The 18,307-nt window shown below is 28.5% G+C and overlaps 2 protein-coding genes across 5 annotated transcripts in view; one reads left to right on the top strand and one right to left on the bottom strand.

The window, feature by feature from the left end:
- The window catches only part of LOC142332584 (uncharacterized), a 209,363-nt gene extending 203,510 nt beyond the window's left edge, over positions 1 to 5,853 (top strand). For all 3 annotated transcript variants that reach the window (XM_075379097.1, XM_075379096.1, XM_075379098.1), the window contains one exon: positions 5,113 to 5,853. In XM_075379097.1, coding sequence (XP_075235212.1) covers positions 5,113 to 5,675 — 563 coding nt within the window. In that variant the 3' untranslated portion in view covers positions 5,676 to 5,853. The remainder of the gene's footprint in view (positions 1 to 5,112) is intronic.
- A 383-nt stretch (positions 5,854 to 6,236) lies between these two features.
- On the bottom strand, positions 6,237 to 18,221 carry AsnRS-m (asparagine--tRNA ligase, mitochondrial). 2 transcript variants are annotated; one of them, XR_012758337.1, is made up of 5 exons: positions 17,975 to 18,221; positions 16,560 to 17,143; positions 14,275 to 14,755; positions 13,744 to 13,862; positions 12,141 to 12,278 (listed from the first exon to the last, which is right to left on the bottom strand). XR_012758337.1 is itself a non-coding variant. In XM_075379100.1 (4 exons), exons 1-4 carry the CDS (start codon positions 18,128 to 18,130, stop codon positions 12,009 to 12,011), a joined length of 1,491 nt encoding a protein of 496 aa, XP_075235215.1. In that variant the 5' UTR covers positions 18,131 to 18,214; the 3' UTR covers positions 6,237 to 12,008. The 2 variants fall into 2 exon arrangements, 1 of the variants encoding a protein (XP_075235215.1); XM_075379100.1 differs by lacking the exon at positions 13,744 to 13,862 and having other exon boundaries at positions 6,237 to 12,278; positions 17,975 to 18,214.
- Positions 18,222 to 18,307: the final 86 nt, after the last annotated feature.

Raw genomic sequence — 18,307 nt, 5'->3', positions numbered from 1 at the left:
CTCCCATTCAACACTCTTAGTAGTATCTTAGCTGCATGCAATATAAAGCTAATGGTACTATATTCCTCACATTTCAATGTATTCTTCTTTTCGATTGGGACCATATTAGTAGTCACAAAATCTTCCGGCCAGTTATTAGTCTCATATATCAAATTACCCAGGCTTGCGATATCTCTAATTCCCCTAAACCTTTCCATAGCTCAGCTGGTACTTCATCGACTCCACATGCTTTCCTGTTCATTTCCTTTCAGGCTTTTTCTACCTCTCCCTCCATAATGTAACAATCTTTCTCCTCCTCTCACACTTCTGATTCATAGGATTTCTGGTCTTTTATCTACTTCGTAAAGTCCTTCCACATATAGTTTCCCATCTACCTAGAACCTCGTTCTTCGCATCAACCACCTTCCCATCTTCTGTCGCTATTTCCATTCTAGTTTTACTTTTTTCCTTTTTAAATACCAGTTCCATAATTACTACTATTTTTGAATATCTTCACACCTCTCCATCAACCATGTTTGTCGTGAGTGCCCTTTCCATCTCTGTTCGTAATTCATTATTTAGTTTCCTGTACATCTTCTTATCCTCTTCTGTTCTGACATTCTTCCACTTTCTTCTCTCATCCATCTTATCCAGCATCACCTCTGTAACCCATTCTTTCTTTATCCTCCTAGTCTGCTTTTTATCCCTAGCATCTTTGATGGCATTCATTAGATCCTTCTTCATATATACCATGTCGTGTTTGGATCTGTGTCCTCATCCCTTCTTTCTCTATTTACCAAATAATTCTCCTTTAGCCTTTCCCTTTTGTCTCCATCTTTCAGTACCTCTCTATTCTTTTTCCTTTGTTCACTCTCTTCATCCTCATCTGTAACTCTCCCACCACAAGATTATGGTCCGAATCTATATCTACACCTGGACATGCTTTTGAATTTTTTAAACAATTTCTATACCTGTTTTCTATCATAAAGTAATCTATCTGGTACCTCTCTCCATTTATTCTTTATGTCCATGTGTATTGGAGTCTTTTGTGGGCTTGGAATAGCGTAATAATTAATTAATAACGGGGTTAATGTTTGTAAGCAGATATTTTACGTATAATAAAGGTGTTATGAACTAAGATTATCTGCTTCTCAGGTGTTTGTACAATCACTAATTGTACAGATTTTACTCCCATTTATGATAGCAATGGTATTTCTACTGGCCATAGTGTGTTACATTTTTGTGATAACCGTTTTCTCAAATATTGGCTGTAAGAATTTTATTTGATGTTAAATAAAATTCATTAGTACCAATTTTTACTGAATTAAAAATTCTGTTATTTCCATTTTTTTTTATATTTATGATTATAGGAAAAAAATTTATCAAACTAAACAATAATAGAACTATTTTTGCATCATACATCCAAGGACTGGGCATCATATTGTGCTGATTTAGTTTCTATTTTTCATAATGTCATATTTATTAATCCAAAATATCTTCCAATCAATTTATTACAATATTTCTGTGTATACTAATACGTAGTTACATATTTTTCTTCGATTACCTATTTGGAATTAATTTTATTTATTGCATCACTGCTATTTAATGTAATTATTATTTTTAAATATTGACATGTACATCATCTATGTTTTTATTAATTTTGTACAAGTATTGTAGTGTGCTGATTATGTGCTGATTCATTTTTTTTTATCTTATCTTATTGATTCTGATATGATCTATAATGTATAATAAATTGTGTTATGATTTGATAAATACCTTTAATTAATATATTATTTTTAATAAGCAATCTCTAGCTTTAAGGAAATAATTTTTAAGTAAGAACTGTGTGTGCTATTTCCCAAAGTTAAAGTATAGAGTAGTAAGGTTGTAATTTCCTTTTGTTTAGGACCAACATTTTTAACCTATGTGTACTTATTCTTACAATCTCGTTTTATTTTGTAGTGTAGTAAGTTTTGTTAAATGTGCTACTTCATTTATGGAGTTTGTATCTAACCTCTTCCTTATTGGTTTAGTATGTATAATGTCAGATCATTAAGAAAGGTTTAGAAACAAATAAGCCTGTGGTGTGTTATTCTTATTCCTAACAAAGTACACCAGCATTTTAATGATATGTGAGAATGACACTGTTTTCTTGATTGTTGGTATTATGAAACATTTCTTCTGAATCTTTCCTGAATATATACACATAAATCATAAAAATAAATAACTTGTATAAGCTAATGTGTCTAGATGTTGGCAAAAATCAGTACCAGTACATTTATTTTTTTATTGATTTATCATCTGACCATTTTTTTTTGTGTTAGAGGAGCTTTTATGAGGCTACGAAAAGCTGTTACATAGTGTTTTATTTTTTAAATTAAATTTTGAGTGGGTTTCTATTTGATATAAATTTAAAAAAATAGTAAGGCTGGAAATAATTTTCTTGAATTAATTTGGATTGCTAATAATGACATTTTGACTTTAATCTTCATTTCATAGAATATTTTTAAAGCTAAGTTGAGCTTTCTAGCAACTAAGTACGTCAGAGACAGCTGTTAGTTGATCAGTTGTTAGTCATAATCTTGCGTATGTCAAATGCAGTTAAGTTATCCAGTCCTGGATTTTAGTTTTAACTCAACAGGAACAAGTTGATTGCAATACCCGATTCTGGGTCTCAAGCAATATGCATTGAGACAGACCAGTTTCAATGTCTCAACTGCTGTGGGTCTTCATTGAATTTCACTTTTCAGGACAAACTTGATACTATAACGGCACATTATGATGATTCCAGTGGTATACTTAGCTTCTATGGTTATTTCCTCATTCAAGAGTTACTAAGCTTTTCCCATAAATAATAATTTTGTATTATTGGTAGAAAATAGCAGCAGATTTTTACAAAATTAATTTATTTGTAGAATAGTTTCAGTGTCAGGGATGTGCCTGGCTGCATTTTTCAAAACACTATAAAAAAATTATACATTTAAAAACTGGTACTTTAGTTAGAAATATTTTATTTTATCCATGTCAAAATTCATTTTGAATTAAACTCTATTTTATAATTCAGCTTTTTTTTGTCAGGTTTTTCCATGTCCATTGCAAACCACATAAACCTGAATTCCAGACAATTGAAAAGTTTTTCCCTTATTTAAACAAAAGCATTTATTATAAAATCCCTCATTTGTATCATACTCCAATTTAGTGGGATCATTTTTTATTATGACAGAATTTAATGAAATTATTTGTAGATGTATGGATTAAAATGAAAAAAAAAAAAATATTGTACCAGTTTGGTAAAGTGTAATTGTTTTGGGTGCAACAGTGAACTTGTTAAATTATTTCTGTTATCATTATCATCACTATTATTATCTAATGCCATTCATAGCAGTTTTTGTGCAAGTTTTAGAAAAAATGAATGCATTTGATAGATAACACTTCACATTTACTTTTATTATTTTAGAATTGTAAGGTAAACAGATTAATATTATATGACAACTGCATGCAAGGGAATACTTCTCTCTTGACACATCCATTAAATACTAGTATATTGTTATACAAAAGTAGGTAACATTATTAAATGCTAATATGACAGCATTTAATAGTAATTGCTGTCAAACATTAAAATGTCAGTATTAATCATTAATTTAAATATATATTATGTAACTAAATGCTAATCTGTTTTGAATATAAACACCCTGCGACAGTCTGGGTGTGATGACTCTTTGTAATATGTTTTAAGATTTATTATTTTTTACATGGTTGAATAAATTTCAGTAGCTGGTGTATTTTTTGAAATCAGATGTTAAGTTCCAAAAATTGAGATTTGGTTTATGTATAAGGAGTTAAAAAATAATTTTTTATAATAGATCTCTTTATTCTTCAGATAAGTAGCATAAGTAAACTTAAAGGATTTCTATGTAGTTATTGCATTGTTCCTGAGTTTCTTTGAAACAATTTTCCTTTGGCAGATCATTCTAATCTCATAGATGATTTTTATTAGATTTTACAGTCTTAATATTTAGCCAGGCCTATTTTAATAGGTCTGCCTTATTTTTGGTAGCAGTTGAATCGCTAATTAGGGTTTTTGTGGAACCCCTCCTGATTGAAAGAAGCTCTTGTGCGATACCACAAGCATGCAGGGTCGTTATCCTGGTCGACCAGGTAAAGAAATCTGAATAGCTGAATAGATTCCCACAGCATTCATCCAAAGAAAGAATAAGGAAAAGGGACTATCAACTTATAGAAGGTCTTCCTTTAAACAGTAGAGTTGCAAATTTTTGCTTAGGACTCTTCTTTATTATATAACTTGCTTCAGAAAAATATGTGCATGGTCATGTATTTCTACATCTCTCCAAAGCTGATTTTAATTGGAATCCATCTCTTATGTTGAGATTGCCATTAATTTCTACAATTGAAATTTCAAAACCTCTTTGAAAATATTAAGCCATTTGCTATGCAAGTTTCAAGTTTAAGTTTATTTCGCCACTGAAATGTTAAAAATTCCTATTATAGTTACCATTTGTAATTTGAAGAGTATTATTACTAAATATGGAAATTGATATATTGGTTATACCCTTGCTCCTTTACGACTTTTTTCCAATTATATTAGCAACCCATAACGACAAATGGATATTACAGAAGTATATAATAGAATTTGTTGAAACTGCAATGTACAATGTTATATTAGAAATTATATTCTTTTCTTCTAAATTATTTTAATAAAATAAATTTTTAATACAGGTTTTTTTACAATTATCATGAAGAATTTGATTCATACAATAATTTTTTTCCTCTTTTTCAGTGATTCAGATAGTAGCCCCCATATAGTTCTATAATTTAAATGGTTTAATATTAAAAAAAAATTCTATTAAGATGCGCAATTTGCTTTTCTTCTAAGTAAAGTATATGCAATATACAAGAAAAAACTTCTGTGACTTAATAATATTTTTTTTAAAGAAAAACATTTTTTAAAGATGTGACTTAAATTCACCCAAAAAACTTGAGAATAGTTTGCAAATATGTCAATGCCAATGATGTGTAGCAATTGTCATTGATAACTTTTAGCTGTGAATCAATTCTTTATATTAATTTATTATAATTTTATTTTTAAGGTTATTTTTATCGTGTTTGTTTCAGAATTAAAAGACGATAAAGGTGACAATAGTACTCTATCAGTGAATGATATATTAAATGTAGTGAAAAATATTAAACAAGAACCGATGGATGATGTCGAAGAAGTTGATAATATTATAGATTTAGAACGTTTAGTTGTTAAAAAGGAAAAGATTGAAGAAGAGGAAGAAGAAAATTTATTACCAGAACCGGTTGTAGATACAACGCATAGAACGTTAGGCTGTACAATCGATGGTAATGTAGAATTAGACGATTCATCTTCGATGATGAAAACTGCCCCGTCGAAAATTAAAATAAATATATCAAAACCGGTCGTGAACCAACCTCCTAAAGAATCATCATCTATAAATATAATAGACGAATCGTCGCACGATGAAGTTCCCGTACAGCCGCCTACAGCGAGTGCTGTGATACCATTAAATTTAGTTGAACCATTACAACCACCTCCACCGGGTGAAGAACCGTGTCCGTTACATTTAAAACCAAGACTTGTTGGTAAAAAATTAACAGAATTACCACCAGTTTCAAAAGGAACTGAACTCTCAGGACTTTGTAGTATTATGTAAAAAATATATAAAAATGAAAAATATGTACATAGTCGTTATAAGATAATACTACTTTGTATATAATAAATAAGAATATTTTAAATTAAAATTTTTATTGTGTAATTTAATTATTAAAGGATTAATTTAATAAAATGAATATAAATTAAATTTTTATTTATTATTGTGTAAAGTATTTAGTGTATATTTATGTATTATTTTGTAATACGATGCTCAGACTTTGAATTTGTTTTTTTTTTTAATAAAAGAAAAATGGGTTTTTTATTATTATTGTGATTTTTTTTTGTGTAATTATCCTGTTATTGATAAATTAATTTTTTAATTGTCATGAATAAATAAATTCTTTTTCATTATTTTGAAATAAAAGTTGTTTTGTTTACATACTGTTATTTAAATCATTTGTTTGTTTGGACATGCGAGTGTGAATATATGAGTGAGTGCAATTCTTTTGGTTATATTAATATTATAAAATACGTACCTACTGAATAAGATTAATATCTCATCTTTATTATTATATTTTTTGAGATATGTAATATAATTGAAATATATTCCAATAAATAATTATTATTTCACAATTCTTATTGTATTTTATTTCTTTATTAATATATATATACTTAATAATAGTTTTCCTTTTTCCCTGAAATACTATTCACTAAGCATCTAAAGTTGCATTCCAGAAAAGTCCTACAACTGTGAGTTGTTTCCGATGCACAGCTTACACACAACTTAATATCATTTTATTTAGATATTTTTTTTTGTTAATTAGATGCTTCTAACCAAAGCACACATGCAAACCGTATTTAATTTGTGCAGGTGTGGTGGTACTAGCGGCGACGGTTGGCACAGATTAAACTAATGTAATTTCACAACTTACATAGAAAAAATGTATGGTTGGCATACCAGTGTAGCCATGAGGCTTAATGCACTAATTACAGAGTCGACCGGGCGATCGAGTTTTAAGTCCCAACTAGATCAAATTACTTTTTTACACTTTTAATATTATTAATTTATTTAATTCTACCGCTCACTTGTAACATCATAACATAGCAGTAGTTTAGAACTTCTTTTTGGGGTGGGGGGTGTGATTTTGCAAATATTGTTTTTTAATTATTAACAAATAAACCTAAAAAATATGGTCTTAATTAGGCAAAATTTAAAAATACAAGGGTGACCTTGCTCTATAGTCTCATCCCCTTGACCTTTTAAGTTGAAATTTAGAGGCCAACAGCAAACAACCACATGCATATTATCTGGAAAATTTCCATCTGGTTTTTTGGGTTCCTTAAGTGTCAAAATGTAAGATCCGGTGAAAACCACATATGCCTAAACTGATCCAATTACAATACTTTCCCTTCTAGAGGGAATTCTTGTTGCTATTTCAATTAGTATTTGTGCTATTGTTATTTGAGTGCAACATGTTTAAGTGTTAGTAGCAATTTTTGTAATGTGCGATTTTCAGGAGCAGTGATACAACGTGAAACTGAGAAAAATTTCACAGAAACATTCCAACTTTTGAAACAAGCTTATGGTGACGATGCTCTGGATCACACACAATGTTATGAATTGTTTTCATGATTCCACGACCAGGAAGGACTTCATCTGATGATGAAAATAGTCTTAATATCACAAAAAAAAAGAAAAGGAAAAAATAGAATTTAATACATTCATTAAGATATCCAGGGTGGATTCAGAATTGTAGTAATTTAATGTGCTTGCATCTCACAAACTCAAAATCAGTTTTGCCTCATTAATGTTGGAAATTGAGCTCCCAGTGCAATAGCTGATTGCACTGGATTATACCTTGACACGATAAATACAAAAGGACTACACTAATACATTATGAGGAATCTCAACGTAAACCAAACCTTGTTGCTAAAAGTTTCACTTATATAATTTTCTTTTATATAGTGTTCTCATCAGACATGTAACGGCTACCCCTCTATTGAATTTACAGATACAGAGAGGGATAACACAAAAATAAGTTTCAGTTTTCCTGACGGAGACTCTGCTAGAATGAAATGGAAATTTGTATCAGATTGAACAACACTATATTCAGTGAAATTTTACGTGAAAGGAGATAAACATATTAAATCAATTTGAATAAAATTATCCAAATTCATTTACTCTTATTTTGGGATTTGATAAAATCATTTATTGCTACTACTCTTGACAAATAAAAGATACATCCGCTACGATTATACGAAGTTTGCATATTACAATTTTAGAAAAATTAATTATTTTAAAATTTTAGAAATGTAGAAAACAAAAGATATTAAATTCAAAAACTAGGCGATGCTTTTTTTCAGATTCAATATCAGTGAAATAATGAGTCATTTAAAAGGATTTATATCACAATTAAAAGTAAAAAAATTAAAATGTTCATCCTACAATCAAAATATAACACAATAATTGACAGGTTGCCCTGAAAGAACTATCAGATAATGAAACAGATATAAGTAGGACATATATTCAACTGTACCTGCTACTGATGTGAAACACATGCTGAAAACATAGCATACACAGTGGTGGCAATGAAACCATTAATAAAAGTAGGGTAGCTTCACATTCACATATGATGGACTTGATAAATGAAATAGATTTAATCACCTTTAATATTTTTATTTATTTAATTACAAATTGTCTTCTATAATTAAAAAAAAAAAAATATTAATATTAATATTAATATTAACAATGAAAAACAATTTATGAATTGACATATAAATAAAAATAATCACTAAATAAGAATTATTAATGAAAAAAATTGCTTTTTATTTAAATTTTAAATGTAATAAACCATAAAATAAAATAATCCTATAAAAAGGGGAAAAGAAAAATTAAAGAAGCAAAAAAAAACAAACTAAAAACTTATTTATTAATAAGTATGACAGTTAATATGAAATTCGACCTACAGTATAAAAAAATGATGTTTACAAATAGGAGTGTTGATCACTCCATAACATAAGAAAACTTATTTTAGCAGGAAATTCAGTTCTATTAATTAGTTCAATGGATGTCTAAATTCCATATGCATGCATGATATTAACATGAATGCTGGTATTAATTCATCTGCATAATTTAATGGAAAAGATGATATATCACAAAATAGGCTAGGCTGACATGTTTTCATGTTTTATGGATGAATTTTTATACTTTTAAATTCTGTTTAGAATTATAACTATTTCTTTTCTATATTTTCATTCCTTGAAAACTACTGCAGTGCGTTTGTAAGTAAGTTGTTGTGCACTGGAACTATGAAAGTGTATTGATCAAAAACTTTCTTAATTATTACTTTGTATTTTTATTTCTTCATTTTATAGGAACAGATATTACAATAACTAGTTTACAAAAGGACATGTTTCAGTTTGTTTTCAAACACTTTAACCAGCTGATATACTCTGGAATGTCTTGTAAGCATACCGTAATTGCAGTTTATATTTCGTCAATCATCTGTGATCTGTTGTAATACACTGCTTGTATCGCTGTCTCCTACAGAAGGAGAGTAAGATTGAGCAATCATGCAAGTCATAAACCCCTCAAAATGATTCGTTCACCAATGACATTTTGTAAAAAAGTTATTGACCTGTTAGCTGTGGTGCCATCTTGTTGAAACTGACCGTAATTGATTTTCACTTCTGTTAACTGAATAATGAAGTTTGTTAAAACAGCAAAATAATGATCACTATTAATTGTATTATCAAAAAGATTGAACCCACAATGTGTGTTCTACCCACACCTACCCAGACTCCAATTTTCGCTTGGTGTAAAGATTATTCGTGTAATTCACGGGGATTAGTTGACTACATTTGTGTATTTTGTGAATTAATACACCCTTCCAGATGAAACCATAAAAATTAATATCTAAGATACCTACAGAATTTTGGTCAATAAAATGTCTAAACTGTTGACAATAATTTAATTTTTTGGTACAATTTTTGGGTTTCAGTTCCTGAACACACATTACTTTATACGGGAAAAATTTCAGTTCTTCTTACAGGTTTATGTGTGGTAGCAAATCTGATATCTTACTGCTGTGTTAACATTGACTTTCGGCTGTAGCATCCGAAATATCAAGCAGCTTCTATACGTTTAGTTTAGATAGTTTTTCACTTTGATCAGCGTCTTCAACACAGCCTGTTATATGTAATTTTTTGATAATAGTTTGTACTGCATTGAGATGAAAACCAGAGTATTTGTCATCTTCACGAATGACATGTTCATTGAGAAAAATGTGTTCCTCTACCAAAAGAACAATTAAATCTCTTGCAACTATTGATTCTGATAAACAAAACAATACAAAGCACGTTCAATAACAACTGTCTTGGTTTATTACTGAGCATCGTCCAACAAACCCACAGGCAAGCAACCTAATGTCAAAATTACAGCACCACATTAATTCTAAAGCATACTGCACAGCGACTTTCTGAACGCCTGTATCTCTGTAGGTTCAGAAAACCCCACAAGGGTTTGGTAAAATAAATCTGCTGCTAGTCATGCACGGAACTAAAAGAGCAAAAGACCACTGATCGTATCTTTAACCTATTTTCCTTACTTTACAAATATTCCTTTTGTAAAATTATCTTCCACTGAAAAAAGAAACTGAGCATGCTAGGAAGCTTAAGGGAGCCAGCCTTACACAAAGATAAATCATAGGGTTGGTATTCCATGCCAAACATAATTTAAAAAAAGTGGAAACTAAATCTCATGATTATAATATGACACAAAATAACCAAGCAAAAAGGAAAAAAAAAATGAAATTGTAACCCCTATCCATTTGTTATACTGTTCATTAATTCTTTAGAAAGTAACTCCTTATATTTTACATGTAAGGATTGTGGAGGGGGAAATGAGCACATGGCATGTGGCAGTCATTCACCAGCCAGCTGACCAGACATTGTGGATTGTGGTTTATACATTTCCTTTGTTTTTTTCATTACTTTTGTACATAATTATACAGAATCAGATTTCAAAACAGTTTAATCATAATTCAACTGAATTTAAGTGAGTATCTTTTTCCTAACATTATTCAAGGATAGAATGGGATATGTTAGAAAGTTAATAAGGAAAAAAAGGAAATGCAGAGCAGAAATTAATACCAATGGCAAGGACTGAAAAAGATATAGAATTGGTTGGATAATTTGAAGGGGAAGATAAAAGAAATAAAAAATTATTTCAGAAGTTAAAATATACACCATCCTATGAACATATTTTATTACGAGAAAATAAAAGCTATAGATTACATTTTTAAAAAAAATCATCACTCAATATAAATATTCATTAATTAGAGCTATTCTCAGAATTTATATCAAATAGTGTTAATTATGTCATAATATAATAATCACATAATTATTTCTTTATATTTTATAGTACAGAGGAATAATATGAATCTTAAAAAGATTAAATTAAGTAAAATAATTATTTCTTTATCTAAAATAGTTTTGTGCAAAAAGGTTTAACTTTCTCTTGTGTGCTGAAAAGTACACACAACATTAGAAAATATCACTAAGTAAAATTTGCTGCATTTGAATTCAAACATTAAAAATAGGTTGGAAATAAATAAAAAAAAATACTTTATTTATGAATTGAAAAAATTTTTGTCTATTATTGTTGTTATTTAACCTGTATATACAAAAGAATAATGACATTTTAAACAGAAATCTGAGAGAAAATTAAATATCCAAGATGAAAATAAAATATTTGTTGATGAAATTTCTATTTTAGCAGAAACTAAAAAAATTGTTACAAGAAATAATGAATGGTTCAGATTTATTGTTAGAACCAGTAAATCTATAGCATAAAATATATCAGATAAAAGCGTTGCAGGATGCAGCAAATATGTATGTATTGAATATACAAGATTAGCCTAGAATATAAAGGAATGGAAGAAGTACATCAAATTAGGTAAATGATGACAATTAAAAAAATTCAAATCCAATACAGAACAAAATCAGATATGGTAAACCATATAATAATATACAAAAATAAATATAGTAATAAACATATAGTAATAAACAAAAGTTAACACATTAGAACAATCTGTTACTTTTTCTAGTTTGTAACTGGGCTTCTTAAAATAATTAATCAGTGTTTGAGAAGCACTGGAAATACCACACCTATATAAAAGGAAAGGAATATTTTTTTTGTCATAAATACTTTGGAACATAACAGTCAAAAGTAAAAAAAACATATTTTATTCTACAACTAACCAAGTCCAAAAATGTGAATGTGAAGTTAATTTTGACATAAAATGCAACACAACAGAAATATATTTTAATGCAACAACAAAATAAAGAAAAAAAAAGTAAGTAAATAAGTAAAATTAAGAAAAACCACACCATATTATAGTTTACAATTGTGTGGCCATCTAGGGAATGGGATTGTATCTTTAATATTTGTTATTCCAAGCAATAACTGTAGAAATCTTTCAAAACCCATACCAAAGCCTCCAGTTCTAACATTTCCAAAGTTTCTTAATTGTAAATACCAATCGAGTTTTGAATCTAGATTTTCTTTCATAAGTTTTTGTTTCAATATATCATAATTATCTTCTCTGACACCACCCCCACATAATTCACCAACATTTGGACAAAGTAAATCTACTGCTTCGACCTGAAAAATTAAAGCAAAAAAAAAATTATTTAAGTAATAATATATTACATAGAGTGTATCATGAAGTTCTCCAAAGACTTTTCATAACCTTTTCTACTCGTGAAAATATTGGTAAAGTTCATATAAACATATGTCCTAAAATGCTTCATTTGCGAATTACAGCTAGAGAAAAATTTCACTACTTTAGAGGATAGATGAATGATGTAGCTTGTGTGAAAATGCCATGTCTGACCAAGATTTGAACCCAGGACCTCCGAATGAAAAGCCGAGATGCTATCACTTGTGCCATGGAGGCTGGTTTGTGTTTATTACTCATAAGTTATTGTACGTCAAACAGAAAAAACTGGATTTTTTACCTCAATTTACTTATTTTCACTCCTAACTGGATTTTAAAAAAATACCTCATATAGTTCCGAGATCTATTTTATTCGATTCTTCAAGTCAAAAACCAGAATAAATCACTAATTCTGCCCCTTAATTAAGATTCTAAACATTTCAGTATGACCTCACTTCATTGTAGTAGCTGAAATCCAAGTGAACTTACAAATGAACCCCCTAGCCCTAACTTACAAATGAAGCACTTCAGGATATATATTTATATGAACTTTTTCCAATGTTTTCACTAGTAGAATAGGTTATGAAAATCCTGGGAGAACTTTGTGATATACTCTGTATATAAGGAGGCTAAAATTTACACAATATAGGTAATGGATATGAAACAATCCTTTAAGATTTATGGGTAGAGATCCTCACTTTAACTATCAAAGGTATAGTATCTTTAAATAGACATTAACTTAATGCAAATCCAGTGAATTACCAACTGGAATACTAGGTAGGGGATAGGGGAAAAGAATGGATAACAAGAAACCATGCAGGAACTACAAAACAAATTAACTCTATCCAAACAAAGCAGTTCCTTAGTTCTACAAAGGCTACAAGCAACCATTCAGTTCACAATTGTTGGAAGCGTTGTATATCACCTTGAATTGAATATATAATTTAATAAACATTACAAAAAATTATTTTAATATTGTGATTTTCTTCTTTAATGAATTTGTCTTTTGGCCAAGCATCCTTGATTTTTCTTAGCCATGAGCAGCTTCTTCCATTTTGTTACTAATTTTTTGATTTATAAATCTCTGAGGACAGAAATGTTTACTTTCTGGCATCATTTTATTTCAGTGGAGGGATAAAGGGGAACGGGAACTTAATTTTATGAACTTGTGGAATCATTTGGAGGAATGTGAAGGTCATTTTATGTCAATAGGAAACTTATTATTTCAGATGAAGATGTCCTTGAAATGTCCTATTCTTTCATAACTTCTTACCTCTCATTCTGTCATTTCATTTTTCCCATTCTCTGCAATCACATTTCAAAAATATTCTAGTATTTCTCTACTTACTTTATGATTATTCATGACTCAGAAAAGATTATAACAGATTCTGAATAAACCATTTAGCAAACCTCTTTCTCAAAAATGAGAATCCTTTCTGAAATCGAAATCCTATCACATTTGCAAAAGCTCTTGTCCCTATAAATAGTCTGCTTCTTACTTCATATAGTTCTGCTCAAAGTCAAATTTCCTGAAACACCTAAATGACTGCTTACACTATATTACTTATAATTTTATATTACCAGAACTTTCATTTTTATCATCTTATCACTTTAATAATTTATCATTATTCCTTTATTTTAATTTTAAAATCATTCCCTGTTCTTAAAATCTATGGTTCCTTCTCTGATTTCCAAAATATGTCTTATTATTTCTATAAAAAAAAAAAATGTACCAGAAAGTATATGATGTAATAATATAACACTAGGCAGAAGTTATTAAATTACATGATGAAAATTTGCAAATGTAGTTTAATAATAGGTAAAATAATATAACATCTAGATGATCTCTATTTAACACAACTTTTTCTATTAATATACAATATTTCATTTAAATGTATCAATAAATTAAAAAAAATCTTAAAAGTTCAAAAACATATTTACCTTGTCTGATAAATTTTCAACAGATTTCATATAAAACGGTTTACTTTTTTCAGGCCATTCAACAATAAATATTGGTATTCCATTATTATATTCCACTAAATATAATTCATGCTCTTTACTGAATGTTTCATCTTTTTTAGGATACTGTTTAAATAAATTGCGTTTCTTATCTAATATATCAAAAGCTTCATTGTATGTAATGGTTGTAAAATTTTCATTCAGAATTCTATTTAAAATATTTAACTGTTCTTCATGTTTAATACCAGTTAATTTATAATACGATTGAATTTCTTCACTGTAATTACTTAGAATTTTATCAATTGATTTTTTCAAAAGTAATTCAATCACAGAATTAATATCATTAATATTATTAATAAAAGCAATTTCTGCTTCTAACATATAAAATTCAGAAAGATGTAATCTTGATCTAGAATTTTCTGCTCTGAAAGTTGGTCCTAAACTGTATACTTTCTTTAAAGCCCTAAAAAAAAATATTTAATAATTAGCATAACAATAACATACATCAATACATATTTATAAACAGTTTATTTCTGATAAATAAACTTTTTTTTATGATTAATTCACTGCATAAGCTTGAAGCTCGTGATTCAGAATATAAAATGGATATTTTGTAGGATCTCAACATGAAAGACTGACAACTACCACTCCATCATGAAGATCAGCAACTTGAAAAAAAAAATTGATTTTATGACTATTTACACTTTTTAAGTATGTTTTAATGTATCCTTCTCTAGTAGAAATGCTGTAGCACCCAATTTGGTAGTGAATAAATTCCATCTCATTTTAATTTTTATGTTTTATTCAATTTCAGTCAAATTGTAATTTATTTTCAACACTTATTCAACTATAACTTTTAATTAAAAAAAATAAAACTACTATGTCTATGACATATGTTGTTAGCTCATGAAATATGGCAGCTACTGGTAATAGCATGTTTTTGTAAGTTTTCATTCTTGTAGTGCATAAAATGCTGTTTGTTTTATATTTTAAGGGTAAATATAACCCTAAGTTTTCTTGTTTTAAATATGATAAATAGATATTTTAAATCATGTTAATATAATTTTTATGTATTTAAAAATCAGAAACAAGTAAATTTTCTTAAGAACTGATTTATTTTCATATGCTACAAGGGTTTACAACAAATATTCTGTTTTCTTTTTAATTAGCTGTTTATTTTGAAATATTTTCTCTGTTTTAAATAATTTTTTGATATTTTAAAGATGGAAAATAGGAAAAACAGTTAATATTTAAATTAAAGTTCCAATGCAGCTGCACATTTGATCGTCAATGTGAAGATAATTTTGGAGGTAATTTCTGACATTTTGATTTTTACAAAAAATTATTCAAAATTATACTTGTCGGCTGAAATATGAAGAAGAATTATGTCGGCGAAGGAGGCCCTTAACAAGTTGACAGCTATTTGGAAGGATAAGGAAATCACAAAGAATACAAAGCTGAGACTGCTTCAAGTCTTCCCAGTAATCACGTACGGCGTTGAGATCTGGACCATAAAGGTGGAATACCAGAGGAGAATTGATGCATTCAAAATGTAGGTCTACAAAAGAATGCTCTATGTCACATGGATGGAAAAAATAATGAACAATGCAATTATAAATAAGCTGGGTATATGGAGGAGATTGTCCACAATATGCTTTCAGCACATCCTCTACTTCTCGACCAAATAATTTGTAGGCATGGAGAAAATCTTGAAAAGCTAGTTGTACAGGGAAAAATCAAGGGCAGCAGGTGATGGTAAAGACTGCCAAACAAATGGCAGGACCAAATTAACAGGTGACTGGTAAACATTAGGCACATTGATTCGAATGGCAGAGGACTGTAAGCTACGGCGGGAAACTGTCGGTGAGATATGAATTGAGTCACCAGCCCTTAGACATGAGAGGAAGGATCACTGATGATTCAATAATTAGGGGAAAATTATATATATGTATGGAATGAATTCAAAATGTTTATAAGAATACATAATTTAAAAAAAAAAAATATTTTTTTTGTTGGTCAATAATGCAATTTGTATAAGATAAAGCTGAAAATTAATGAACAGTGGAAGTATTAATTACACAAACAAATTATGAATATAAAAATTCTCTAATCTAATAATATTTTCAATGGTAAATATTATAATTCATTAATTATTTAAACATGACAAAATAAATGGCGATTCCTGGTCTGTGGGAAAATACCAAGAAATCTCCTTTACAAATAACCAAATGTAATTTAAAAATAGGTATTAGTAGATTACAGATTACCTTGAAACTGCTTCTAAATGCAGCTGTCCAGAAACCGTTAAATAAGTTTTACTTCCAAAAAATACTTCATCTTCATTTTGTTTCTCAATTTTATTTTCTTTTATCATATCTTTTATTAATGAATTATTATCAGGTTTGACCATAAACACTTCACCACCGCCTTCACAATCGTTTGTTGTTAAAACAGGTATATTAATATTAAAAAACCCATCGCTATCTAATAATTCATTAAAAGTTAAAAAAATTTTATGTCTAATTCTAAGTAATGAACTAAATGGCTGAGTCCTAGGCCTTAAATGAATAAATTCTCTATCATGATTTGGGTTATATGGTGTACGCTGAGCAAATGGATATCCATCATTAAGATGGCACTTGCCCACTAGTTTAATATCATCCACTAAAACTTCAATTTGATTATTTTTATTGGTCTGTAATAAACCAGATGCTTTAACAGATGCACCATAGCTTAAATCTTTTGGCACTTTATTTTTATCGACAGTTAATTGTAATTTTTTAGGACATGAACCATCACTGACATCGATGAACAGTAATTCTTTTAATTTCCTAATTCCAATTATCCATCCCTGAAACATAAAACCTTATTAATACATTATTTAATTTTCAGTTTACAGAAAAAAGATATGATTATACATAGGACTAATGAAGAATCAAGCATACAATGAAGATAGCCTAAGGAATGGTGTATTATTTAATGGGCGATAATTCTATGAGGTAGCTTTATTATGTATACAATAGAGATTCTAAACTGAGTACCACACATTACTAATAACATATTGCTAATCTTTTGATATAATTAATGTAATTAAGCAGATATTTTATAAAATTCCAATGTTTTATAAAAGCATTTAATCACTAATAGTTACTTAAAGTTTTTTAAACAATCAATGCACAAAATTAGTTACACATTATAACAATATGACATCTAGAGTAAATAAGATTTTTAATAGTATTTGTAAACGAATTGTATGAATTAATGAATACATCACAGGCAAAATTGTAATGTTTTATTGCAATATAATAGAAGAAATTGGAAAGTTTTAGCATCAAATTTTGCAAGTGTAAACATAAAACAATGTAAAAATTTTCATAAAACAAACAATAAAAATTAAAGTTCAATAGATATATATGTATAATCCGAAGTGCAATATATATTAATAAGTTTTTATCGAAAAGCACAAAAACTGTCATTTGGATCATTTGCTATATATAGGTGGAGTTAAAAAAAAATTAAAATTAGTAACATACCACAAACTGAAAGCACACAATTCACCTTTAATTAGTCGTAGAAAAAATACGTATGTTATGTGACTAAAAATAAAATAAAGTAATTAATCAGCGTGACAGAAAAAACATAGATAAAAAAAGTAAAAACATAATATAAAAAGTAACTTAACCTCTACTCGTATTTGTCCAAATTTTTCAGAAGTATAAATACTGTTAATAGTAGATATATTTGGAAATGATGCCCAACATCTTTTCGGTAAACTGTTTTTAAAACTTATTTTTTTACATCGGAAAACAAATTTTAATTTTCCTAACACAAAAGCCATCCTTCATCTTACTTATAACCATAAAAGAGCACAGATTTATAATACCTCAAAGCTTCCACCGTTCAAAATACTCCTGCCTGCATAATCACTAAGTTGTATTTTATTATGAACAACAATAACAAAATAAGATATTTTTATTTTAGATCATTATAACTGAATTGAAAGCTAAAATAAAAT

This window comes from Lycorma delicatula, chromosome 11 (assembly GCF_047948215.1).
Source record: "Lycorma delicatula isolate Av1 chromosome 11, ASM4794821v1, whole genome shotgun sequence".
In the NCBI taxonomy this organism is placed as follows: Eukaryota; Metazoa; Arthropoda; class Insecta; order Hemiptera; family Fulgoridae; genus Lycorma; species Lycorma delicatula.
This window is presented reverse-complemented; position numbering and strand designations above follow the sequence as displayed.

What these genes read in the sequence shown, in the direction of transcription:
- AsnRS-m (XM_075379100.1), bottom strand. Translation starts at nt 18,130, where the DNA reads ATGGCTTTTGTGTTAGGAAAATTAAAATTTGTTTTCCGATGTAAAAAA. An exon ending in TTGGACAAATACGAGTAGAG is followed by an intron (nt 17,144 to 17,974) that starts GTTAAGTTACTT and finishes TTTATGTTTCAG; the next exon opens with GGATGGATAATTGGAATTAG. An exon ending in TTGAAAATTTATCAGACAAG is followed by an intron (nt 12,279 to 14,274) that starts GTAAATATGTTT and finishes TTAATTTTTCAG; the next exon opens with GTCGAAGCAGTAGATTTACT.